We start from the raw sequence: 11,964 nt of genomic DNA, 5'->3' as shown, positions 1-11,964 counted from the left end.
GTCTGACTGGTCTCTCTATGGTCGCACCCGCGGCCAGCGATCCAATCCACAGAAGCGCGCGAAGAACACTTGCGAAACCGCTGCGCCCAGAACGGCAACGTGCTACACTCTGTTTGGGGTCGAGGGCGTTTTGGCCACCCAGGAAAGGCGCCAGGAGACTGACTGCAATGTACGGACCAAGTCGACCAGTCTCTAGGCTTTGCGCGCGTGTGCATGAGAGTGTGAGGTGTGAGGTGTGATGCCGGCCTGTACCGCTTGTACCGCGCTGCGTCTGGTCAACCCGCCGGGCGGTGCCAGACTGTGCTGGTCCTGGGGCTATTCATGTCTGCACAGTCACGATCTGCAGGCGGCTGCATCACCCAAGCCCACTGTGGTAAGCAGGACCAGAAGGCATGGCATGGCATGGCATGACAAGGCAGAAGAGACGGTGTGTGGCAGCCAACCCGAATCAACACCCTGCACCGCAGCTCGCTCTCCACCAGTGAGCGCTCCATCGTGAGCATGGCCGGTTGGGGTCCCCCCCTAGTCTGCCAGAAGACACCTTCCGCACACAAATCCAGGAACACCACCCTTCCACCCAGCCAGTGGCCCGCTCGGGTTTTTTTTTAGTGTGTGCCGCACCCCTTCTTCTCCCTCCTCTTCCCTTTTTCCCTCTACCATCCCAATCCCATCCTCCATCGTCTCCCTCGTCGTTGGTGTTATCGTTAATCGATAATTCCTCTCCCCTTTTCCTCTCTCCCCGTCTTTCCTTTTCGTTCACCCACACGCTCTCTTTTTGACATTCGAGCCACTACGGACACCGTCACTCCTTCCGGGTCCATTTCATTCCTTCGGCTTCAATATCTACTACGGTCCCTACCTACCTACTTGCTATCATTCACGCCACGGCACCAAAGTACAACATACCTCCTCATCCACACACACAGGGTCTGGATCTGGACAACTCTCCTTTGAACAACTAACTATCTGCGACACTTTCAATACCTTCCCTTCGCTCAATAGGGCCAACTACGGCTGCGAACCCGACAATTCGCCGCTAGCAACATTTGTCACATTTCGACGCGGTCGTGGCACTCTCATTGCCTCGAAACTACGTCGCGAATCGCGTAACAGCACCCTAGAAATATTCCTCAAGAGTAACAATATTTCTAGTCATGGACGCGATCAAAATGGAGCCATCGAGTTCCACGGCCCCAACTGCCGCAGACTCGATGCAGCCATTAGACATCATGTCTACACCCGACGGATCAAGCGCCATGAAGGATAGCCAGTCACCTTCGCCTTCCTCTTCGTCCGGCTCGAAGCCTCAGTCAAACCAGTCCCGGAGACCTCCCCGGAAGAGCACGCTCACTCAGCAGCAGAAGAATCAGAAGCGACAGCGCGCGACCCAAGACCAACTTACAACCTTGGAGATGGAGTTCAACAAGAACCCAACCCCTACAGCCAATGTGCGGGAGAGAATTGCGGAAGAGATCAACATGACCGAAAGGTCTGTGCAGATCTGGTTTCAGAACCGGTAAGTAGTCTGCCATCCAGCGTCCTTCCTCGACACACCGACTGACCCGCCACAGACGTGCAAAGATTAAGTTGCTGGCCAAGAAGAGCCTGGAGACGGGCGAGGACATTGACTCCATCCCTGAATCCATGAGGGCATACCTTGCCATGCAGGCCATGGAATCCGGCAAGGGGCTTGGGGGAACCTTCCTGGGCCGGACTGGTCTCGTACCGTACGGAACCTCAATGATGCTGGGAGGAGAGCAAGGTGGACAGGGCAAGGTGCTCATTCACCACTTGACCTGCCGTTCCTTGACCGTCGGCAAGTGGACGCGTGTTGGACAGAACACCATGGACCTCATCATTTTTTACTCGCCCGAGAAATGCACCATGACTTACTATATCAACAACGATCAGGCGGGATACAAGATCGAGTACCATTTCAGCGCCATTAAGAACATATACCTGGACAATCCGGAGGGCGACGCCAGCAAGCCGGGCGGCATCGTCATCGAGTTGAACCGCCCTCCCAACTTCTTCATGGACTCGTCCCCGAACTCAAACGGCTTTTTCCAGTGCGGAGACTTCACCGAGGACCAGCAGGCTACCCATTGCTTCGTGCACCACCTCGGTGGAAACCCCAAGGTCCTTAGTGGTCAGTTGGCCAAGTTGGTCTCGCTCGAGTCTTTCATGAACCGTCACAACCCCAACCCCTTCATGGACCAGCATCACGCGTTATCGGTCTCGGCGCCCGTGTCGCCGACGGGACGCCCTTCGTCGCAGCCCAACTTCGGGCAGCCCCATGTTGGCATGTATCAAGAGTCACAGTGGGGTATCAGCCCGGTTCACCCTGGCATGCGAGGCCCCGGGCACAAGCGACAGCGCAGCAGATCAGTTCCCGCGCCTGTCGACTTCTCCCTGTTCCAGAGCCCGATGCCGTCGTTTTATATCCAGCACCCTGGTGAAGCCCAGCCACACCCGCACAGCCCAAATGTCTTTGCTCCAGTGCCTCAGCATCCTCATCAGCTTAGCCCCGTCGGACCTGGTCTACGTATCGATACCCAAGCAGGCTACGGCATGGATCTACGGCCATACCCCTTGTCTGCTGCGACCAGTGCCCCTTCAGAGTATTCCAACAGCTCGAACTACTTCTCGCAGGCCCCAGAGAACACGCCGCTACCTGCTTCAAGCTACAACACGCCCTACAGCAGCACCTTTCTGTCTCCCATGATGCAGCCCGCGAGCATGATTCCCCAATCCGTGTCGCCACTTCCATTCTCCCATGGCGACCCTGCTATCGTGGAGCAGTCTCCCCCGATGGGGTTGATGCGTAGTGCCTCCGCCGACATCTACCCTGTCGGCGACTCTGCCATCTCAGACGATGGTCACAGCCTGAATGAGATGTATTCGAAGCACACAATCAACCTGCCGATGCACCCCCACTCTCCAGCCTTTGTCGAGTCGAATCAAGGCGATTTGGACATGAACCAACTAGTCCAGTTCGATAATATGGACCATGTCAGCACGCCCGAGAACATGCCTCATCAACAGTGATGTGGGATGTCTTTGAGGGCGTTCCCCGACTTGCTCATGTCGTATATACGTACTTGGTTTTGGCTGCGATACCATTTGATGTTCACCTTGATCGGCGTTCTGGGACAATATACCACTTGGATTTATGGTGGCATTTCTCCATGTCTCTCTCCCTCTTTCTTTCCCTTGCTCTCGGATACTCAACATATACCTCCGAACCGCTCTCCGGCACGCGAACTCGTTTCTGTTCTTGCCACCTTCATCGACTCCATCAGCCACGGAACTTTGCATGACGATACCTCCTGGCATTCGACATTGCGTCTGGCACAGCGATCCGTATACTTGCTTTAGCCCATCGTTACTCTACCCTGTCTGGGGCTGTTTTCGCAGTTCCCTACTAAAGGCGGTCTTTGACTACTTGCACCATTATGCGATAATACCGTGATCTATTCGCGTTCTTTCTCCTGCGATCTCCGAATCTGTTTTTGCAACTCTCGACTTCAATCGTTTTTCTCTCGCATCATGAAACAAGGCGAAGCTTTTTCCCGGCTGCAGGGCGAAACAAAATAGATGAATCTGGTGAAAGCCCAGGAGGCTTGGGTTTTCTGGTTTAATAATCTTTAGTGGGTGTTGCCGGGGGGCTTGTCTTACCACTGGAGCTGGTCCCTCTGAATAACTGTTCCGCTGAATGCGGATGGTTCTGGTTGGGCAATAGGGGCCCTCCCAGTGTTCAGGGAAGTGTGGTCAACTGATAGGCGGCAGACTTACGAGACTCAATCATGGCCAATCAAATTCTTGTTGGCGAAAGCCGCGGAAGCGCCAGGTTTCGAGTCCTGTGGTTAGCCGGGATGGACACCCAGCCGTTGCTGAATCCTGTCGTTGAAGAGGTTCCTGGGCAGCTGTGTTTTCCTTATCACGACTTCACGGCGAGGGTTATAATAGGGGCAATAAAATGATTTCACCTCGGCTGATTACATCCGTTTGCTTTTGCATTACAGTGCCCTGTTCAATGCGTCGGAATATTTCACATGTTAAGCTGTTATAGAGTAAGAATGCACGTCAACCTCGTGTAATCCGCACCTTGTCGTCGTAAAGGGTTTATAAATCAAGGACATTGTGATTTTATCTTTAAATACTCCTCTTTACAGCGTTTTCATGGTCTATATGGTTTACTTTTGCTACCTTGAAGACCACGACGTCGTGGCCTATTGAGGCAAACGCAGCCACGGTTGACATCCTGTAATATGTCTTTTAATGACCCGAGGAGAACACTGATATGCATCTTATTACGAGTGACAGCGCGTTTTTAGCGAGTTTCAGGATTGGAAAGTTTGTAAGGCAATTGTGGGAGTGGTTTTTTGGATAGACTGTAGATATGTTGGCGAGTTTCGGCCCCAACATAACGAAAGCGAGAGTAAAGGGTATCTTCCGTGTCGGATTCGAAAGTTACCCCCCTTCCCCCAGCCCCTCTCATACTTCTATTATGAAACAAAATAACAAAAGTAGAATAAAATAAAAGGGGAGAGGTCTCAGATATTCCGCTGCATTGTCTCGAAGTCTTTCGAAGCTAAGAGCAATGGTCCAATCGTGAGGCCGAATGGAACATGAATATCCTTCCATATCGCAGAGGATGCGGGGAGATTCAACAACGGGGGAGTATACTCATCACAGCCCTCTTGAAATAGTAATTCACGTCCTACGCAAATGACCACTTGGTAGCCACCCAATTGATTCGATTGCTTCACTGATCAGACAGCTGTTACTGAGGCCCATCTTACACTAGAGTCCGGAGACCACATGTGGATTCACGCTCAGCCCTGACTGCACCAACAACTTAACCCGAGAGATGGTATATGCAAAGCAGAGCAACGGCTGACCTAAACTTGCGGAGAGCTGCCGACTTTGTTCCTTCTCAGACCAAGGCTTGGCAGTATGGTGAAGCACAACCAAGAGGATCGGCAACAGCCCAGTGATCCCCGAAGATAGTAGGAGGTAGGAACACTCTCAACGCGCCGTTGTCCTACCGACATACGCGAGTCGCACGGAGCGTTCGCCCAGGCGTGACTCCACCTTCCCGCCGATGCCACCGTACCATGGGGTCCTACCTCGGACAGTGGCAATCAGTGGCAGCCCTGCCCGCCTTCGGACGCCTTATGGTGCCTCTCAGGTTGTGCCCTGGCAGTTGCAATGGCTGTTGGCACGAACCAACCACAAGGCCAGTCGTCGAGCTCACTCACGTCAAATTGGCGACCACGAACCTCTCAAGTTTCCTTTCTGCGGGGCGGACGACTGTGAGACAACGCCGTTGTTGGAATTATGGGGACTGGAGGAAGCCGCCTGACCGGTTCTAGGGTAGGCCTCGCTCCTATTTGACTGCCGTCGAAAGAAGAATCTCTCCGTGGAACCATCCTCGCTACTCATCAACCCCGGGCACGCTGCCACGTCCCCCCCGCGAAGGAGAGTCCGGTACGGCACGCTGTGATATGCAAGTCTAGGGCTAAGAAACGACGACGGCGAGCTGAGCTTCGAGAAACATGTCGTGAACTGACTCTCCTGCCTGGTCCCGAACCACCAAAGCACATCGCAGCCCCAGGCGATGGACAATTTTTTTTACGCTAGGTGATTTGGCACCCAGGTGGGAATGAAGTGGATGAGGCAGACGGTTTCCGGGGGACCAGGGGGCGGGTCGGTCCTCGCCCAGCCTACGGGGTTGCTCAACGCGTCATGAGCTCCGTCTTCGGTGCCGACTAGACCTACGACGCGGTCTGTGGAGGAAATAAGAAGTACGCGTGATTAGGGAGGCAATCGATGGCAGTGATTTGTGAGAGAAATTGGAAAGGAGAGAAGTGAGGCGAGCCGGGGGAGAGGATGAGTTGAGCTTGGGTCAGTAGTATGGAAAATCGCAGCACATAGGAGGTATCGCTTTCATTCGCATTCTTCCCTTGTTCCAAATGGCCATTTGATCAGTGCCTGGCACCCACCGTTTGCTCCTTTTGAAGCATTCCACCTAGCGTAAGCCCACCACCTTCGAGGTCTGCGTATGAACGTTCACACACCTGCACAGGTAGAATTCACAAGCTGGTAATTGAGAACCTTCAGACACCGAAAGTCACTGCACTTGGGCAGAAACCAGCGTCCTGGGACGTTGTATTAGAAGTACCTACCTAAGGAACTCGCTGAGTAAAGGTCGAATTACCTCCAGGTAGAAACACAAAAGAAGGCGCCGTCATCAGATCGCCAAGGACTTTCCAAAGAGTGATGGTCAACAGCAGGGTTGTAAACGCGCCCATGAGGGGCACAAAGTCCAATAATTCAAAATCAGATTCGCTATTGATGGTATATGTGCGCCTTTCATATGCAGTTCCTCAGGCGGATGCTACCGTCCCTCCACTATCGATTTTCCCCAGCTTAACGCCCTCGCCAGCTTGAGCTTGGGCAGCGCCTCCTCTCTCTACGTCACCGGTTGCCGCATGCTCTTCCAAAACCTTGCCTGCGCCAAGGTGCTCTATCTCCTGCCATAGGTCCTGATCCTTAGGGAAATAAACCCTCCTCAGGGCCGTGACGCATAACTCGAATACCACGACAGCTGCGAGGGCAAGGAACCCAGTGACCCACCACAGCGCGTGGCGTCCGAAGCCATGGGTGAAATTGTCCTTTACGGGATACGGCCCTGCAGTATGCTTCATCACACCTGATCCCGAGATGAAGAGATTCCACACGAACCAGCCGCCAACCATGAGTAGCCAACCTATGAGCGTAACAGTCGTCTTGTGGTGCATTTCAAGCACGAACAGTTTAGTGTTGATAAATATTACCACGACGGTGAAGACGAGTTGTCCAAAGGCGAATAGGTCATGTGACGAGTCGCCGTAGAGGCAGTGGACAATCGTGTAGATGATGATGCTTTCAATGATTGCCATCACATTCCAGGCGATGTACTTCTTGTAGTTGAAAGCTTCATTCCGTTGGCCATACTGCGGAAAGACATTAGCGCGTCACCTCATCAGGCGGTTAGTCGTGGACCATGTTCGACTTACTGTGTATAGCTCCGGAACAGCAAGGAGGGTCGCGGCATCGAGATCCTTTTCGAAAATGCCTGGGAGGATCACACATAAGGAGGTAAACAGGGTGTTGAACACAGCCAGACTGGCGCTCTCAAATAGCGATGTGCCAGTCCAACCATTCCACCGCTGGAATTGGGCTTGTGCCATGTAGAAGACCATCTCTTTCCAGAATGTCGCCAAGACGTATTTGCCGGTCCGAAGGTAGTTCCATCTGCCGTGTACGAATAACAGACGTTGCAGAAACCTGAATTGAGCTATCGAGTAATCGGATATCCGGGCTGCTTGGAGGCCTTCGCGACCGGAGATGCCGATGCCCACATGTGATGCCTGGATCATCGCGATATCATTGGCACCGTCACCAATTGCAAGCGTGAGTGACGACGGAACTGTATCTCGAATGCACTTGACCAGGTTGGCCTTTTGCGAAGGTGAAGCCCGGCAGCAGATGACCGAATCTGCTCGCACAACCAGGTCGAAGAAGATGGCCTTCAAGGTTTCGTCCTCCTCTATGATGCTCAGCGTGTGGCCGTCTACCACGACGACTGAATGGGCGACCATCCCACGACCGATCTCGATCAATGTTGACACCATACTTTCTTGTAGCTCTCCCTTGAGTGCATCCAAAACATACAGTTCAGAAAACGGCTTGCATATCCTTGCAGAGTGCGCAATATTGATAGCAGTCTCACGTTTGTCGCCTGTGAGCATCCACACCTTGATACTCGCTCTGCGCAATTTGTCAATCGTTTCTGGCACTCCGGCCTGCAACTTGTCCTCGATTGCAGTGGCGCCGGCAAGATCAAAATCTCTTTCTATCAACTCCCCAGCCTCCTCGATGCGCTGTTGCCTGTCAACGAGACACGTCGTTGCCTCTTGATACGTCTTCCTCCAGGACGCATACTCTTTGTCTTCCATATAACGGTAAGCGAAAAGGAGAGTTCGCAGGCCTTCTGACGCGAAGTCGTCAATGTGTTGAAAGCAACGTTCGAAAATGGCACCATCATTAGACGCGAGCGATTCGTCTATCATGCCGTCAAGCTCATGGTCATGGCCAAAGGATGCAGGAGACATGACCATTGGGCTTTGGTATACCTCCTCGTGGCCAGGCTCATCCAAGTCATCGTGCTCACGGTGGTCTAACCAAGAGTCGACTGCGTCACTGACAACGGACGACCGAGTGGGCGCATTCACTCCCCGGAAACCGTGCTGCTTGGATGATGCAGCACGGACAATGTCGAGACTGTGCTGCGCTTGCATGCTCCTTCGGTGGAGGGCCCGTGTTGCCTCCACACTCTTCCTGAGAGTGGCCTTGCGACTGATGTCTGATGCCTTCTGCATAGCCAGGTGTGCCAATTTCAGACGCGGAAGGATCATGCTATCGGCCCCTTTGCAGAAGACGCATATCCTACCATCCGGCATGCGGATTACGATGGACATTCGCTTCCGCTTACTGCTGAACTCGACCACATCCAAAACCTCGTATGTTTCATTCAGATCAAGACCGCTCTCCGGACCTTTCACCTGAAGTGTAACTGATTGCGTTGCGCGATCGACAAGCAAGTAACCTAGGTCTTGTGCTGCCTTTACCAAGGCAAGTTCGTCGGGAGACGCGGCTTGGAATTCCACAGTTCCGTCTGCCTTGGTCTCTGGCAAGCACGTGTGGCAGAGCGCTACGCAGAGAAGAAACTGCTTCGCCTTCTTTGAGAAGGCGGTGTCTGGCTTCTGATAGACGTAAAGCAACAGTTTCTCGGTATTCAACTCCGGCTGAGCGTGGGATGGCCGACCAGTTGAAGTCCAAGTTGTGCTAATCTGTTTCGTCACGAAGCTTTTGGCGTGGTTGATGAGAGGAGTCTTGATCGGCTCGGTAGATGCACTCTCTACAGACATGGTTGAAGTGACATTGTTTGACTTGCCTTTGCCCTTGATCAACTGCAGACGTCTTTCTCGTTCTAGATCGTCTCGTTTAACGTCCATGTCATGTAGCCAAGCGGTTCCGGCTACGCTCAGTTTGCGGAACCGCATCTTGTTTTCTGTCAAGGTACCTGTCTTGTCTGAAAACACGTAGCTCACTTGACCGAGGTTTTCCAGGATGGTCGTGGTATTCGCAACCATGGGTGTATTGGATTCGGCATCGTACATCTCCACGTCTTGGAGAAGAAAAAGCTGGCCCAGTTTGATGATCTCGAGACTGACAATCAAAGATAAAGGGATGAGGGTGTTGAACATGATGATGTATCCAATGAGAATCTCCTTCACCGAGACTGCTTTCAGATACCAGCCCTTGTGCAGGTAACGGGATTTCCATACTTCATTCGCAGTGGTCATGCCAACAGCGAGGAAGGCAACGAAGGCGACCAGGAAAAGTACAATGTGGTTTATCTTGCGCTGCATGGCGGGCATCTTGGCGCGGATTTCCTTGTTTGCATTCATGCGAATCTTGCACTCCTCACCTGTGTTGATAACCAGACCTGTTGCGTGCGTAGTATTGCGCAGTATGGATCCCCGATAGACCACCTCGTTGAGCGTCAGGGGCATGGTCTCGTTGTCGACGGTCACTCGCCCCTCGTAGCTGTACAGGTCGATGTTTGGATCCTCCGAGACAACCTGGGCATTACATGCTCTCAGTTTTGCCAATGAATCGCAACGTTTCGCAAGCAAGGGGCAGGCTTGCTTGCTCTTGAGGTTCGTTTCTCCATCCAATGCCATTGTCTCGATGTACGCGACGCCTTCTGGTCCGGTGGCGTGTAGTAGGACAATGTCGGCCGGCAGACTTTCATCCCTGTACAGCCGGACAATGTCCCCAACCCTCAGGTCCTGCCACTGCATCTTTGACCAGACGTTGGCAGGGGAATTGAAGTCATCCAGCTCAGCCATGGACATCTCCACATCGGCATTCTCCCGACGTTTCTTCCCTTTCAATTTGCCGGACGCAGTGTGTTTAGGATCGAGGACCGAGACCATACTGCGGTTCTCCCGCTTGTCCAGCTGATACCTTCTGTAGTCATCATAGCCTTCCTTGGCCATGCTGATGGCGATGAAGGGTATGAGGGTCGCAATGGTCGTATAAGTCCCAGTCGTGCTGAGGCCGGGGATCGCCTGCAATATAGCAATGATCAAGAAATAGAAGTTGGCCAGCTTGCTGAATTGGAAATACAACTGTTTCGGGAGGAAACTCCACACCGTGTATCGACTCGAACGAATGAAATTTGAGCAGAATGGTTTTGTACTGCCGGTCCGGTCATCTTTCAATGGCGTCTCTCGGACGTGGCCATATGTCAGGGGAATGTGGCGGCCGTCCTTGCTGGGAGGCAACGGGTATCTAGTAGGGATGTCAGGCATGTTCATCTGCTGTATAACTGCGTAGAGGTGAAGCCGAGTGCCTTGGGCTTGGACCACTCGAATCTAGCCTGGAGCGAGGCAATTAGGGGGCGAGGGAGGAGACATACTGGCGCAACAACCTCTCGATGATCCATTTTTGATAGCACGCGTTGAAGGCATTCTCAAGCCGGGCCCAGGTGTTCTCCCGCGCTCTTTTCCTCTGGCGTCGAGCCCAGGAACGGTAGTTGTCGAGGTTGAAGCGCGGCTCGTCGGTACTCGTGACACTGACGCTGGGCTGCTGCTTATGGCCGCGGACGAAGCGGGATGCCCCCGAAGAGGTCCGTACATGTTCGAGATGGTGTGCTCTGCTCTTGCCGCCATGTGACGACGTGGACGCCACGGGAACATGACGGCGGTCCATGGTTGCGTTGCAACTGCGGTCCGGATTCTGTCTGGCTACGGGACGGGTGGAGAGGGCCGACGCATGGCGGCTCGCAATTCATCAAGACAGTGAAGACGCACGAAGGTTCATGCAACCACCGAGAGTTCAGAGGGTGCCTGGCACGAAAGAGTGGGAGGGCAGCAAGCTAGACAGACGGCCGACATCGTGGGCGTGGGCGTGGGCGTGGGCGTGGGTATTGGCATGCAGCGGAGCATAGGCTGCGGCTGGCGCTCCAGCCTAAGCAGGCACAGTAGTCTGTGTCTGTCTCTCGAGGCACAGTAGCGTAGCTGAGCAGCTGCATGCGCCCATGTGCCAGAGACGAGCCGGCGGGCGATCTACGAGCTGTGCTTCTTCCGTCACTCGGGCGTGTCCAGATGCCTCCGCCACGGCAGGGGTGGCAGGGATCAGCAATTAAGCTTCAGGCGCCGGCGTCATTTGTGGATGTGTCGACGAGGGCCAGCGTCTCCCAATGCGGTGGGACACCGTGTTCTAGGCTCCGCCCGCTGGACCTCTCACGAGTCTGGCTGCCAGCACCTGCTCGCAGCTCTGCGCGGGGGAGGAGGAGAACGGGGAACGGACGAGGCACGACCACTTCTCCAGAGCGCCACGCCTGGCAATAGCGTCGCGTAGTGTCCATGTCGCCATCATTCGAGCCCGGATGGCCACGCTCGCAGCCTGGATGCAGGCGAGCAGGTATCGAGGCAAGAAACATACAAGGGCCTTCTCTGGCGACAGAGAAGGAGAAGCTGGGGCTGGGGCTGGGGCTGGGACTGGATCAGGATCAGGATCAGGATCTGGGTCCACCATCGTGGTTTTTACCAGGGTACAGTACAATCCCTCTGTCTCGTTCCCAGCCAACCCAAACCCTACCGTACCTAGGCACCTAGGTACCGGTTTCTACTGCAAGTTAGGTGCTAATAACTTATCCATGGTTCGGTTCCAATTCGAGGAGGTGCCTTTGCGGGGGTCGTTCAGCTGGCTCGGCTACGTAAGGTGCTGCCTGCTGGGCTGGAGCACTCTGTTCGTCTGGTGGAGCAGGGGATGGCGAAGTGCCAAGCCCGCCGTTGTGCAGGGTCTCGCTGTCAGCGTAAGAACTGCTCCCCTCCCCATCGT

General features: G+C 54.0%; 3 protein-coding genes across 3 annotated transcripts; 1 reads left to right on the top strand and 2 right to left on the bottom strand.

Moving 5' to 3' along the window:
• Positions 1-1,169: 1,169 nt before the first annotated feature.
• On the top strand, positions 1,170-3,048 carry JN550_010352 (uncharacterized protein; the record flags this gene model as incomplete). The annotated part of the gene is made up of 2 exons (XM_049308597.1): positions 1,170-1,516; positions 1,572-3,048. The coding sequence occupies 2 exons, from the start codon at positions 1,170-1,172 to the stop codon at positions 3,046-3,048; spliced, it is 1,824 nt and encodes a 607-aa protein (XP_049167632.1).
• Positions 3,049-6,392: 3,344 nt separating this feature from the next.
• JN550_010351 (uncharacterized protein) lies at positions 6,393-10,830 on the bottom strand (the record flags this gene model as incomplete). Its single annotated transcript, XM_049308596.1, has 3 exons — positions 6,393-7,001; positions 7,065-10,410; positions 10,538-10,830. The coding sequence occupies 3 exons, from the start codon at positions 10,828-10,830 to the stop codon at positions 6,393-6,395; spliced, it is 4,248 nt and encodes a 1,415-aa protein (XP_049167631.1).
• A 510-nt stretch (positions 10,831-11,340) lies between these two features.
• On the bottom strand, positions 11,341-11,658 carry JN550_010350 (uncharacterized protein; the record flags this gene model as incomplete). Its single annotated transcript, XM_049308595.1, has 1 exon — positions 11,341-11,658. One exon carries the CDS (start codon positions 11,656-11,658, stop codon positions 11,341-11,343), a length of 318 nt encoding a protein of 105 aa, XP_049167630.1.
• Between the last annotated feature and the right edge of the window lie 306 nt (positions 11,659-11,964).

This window comes from Neoarthrinium moseri (assembly GCF_022829205.1).
Source record: "Neoarthrinium moseri strain CBS 164.80 chromosome Unknown scaffold53_Wmoseri_CBS_16480, whole genome shotgun sequence".
In the NCBI taxonomy this organism is placed as follows: Eukaryota; Fungi; Ascomycota; class Sordariomycetes; order Amphisphaeriales; family Apiosporaceae; genus Neoarthrinium; species Neoarthrinium moseri.
The sequence above is the reverse complement of the archived record's forward strand: the minus strand, read 5'-3'. Positions and strand labels throughout refer to the sequence as shown.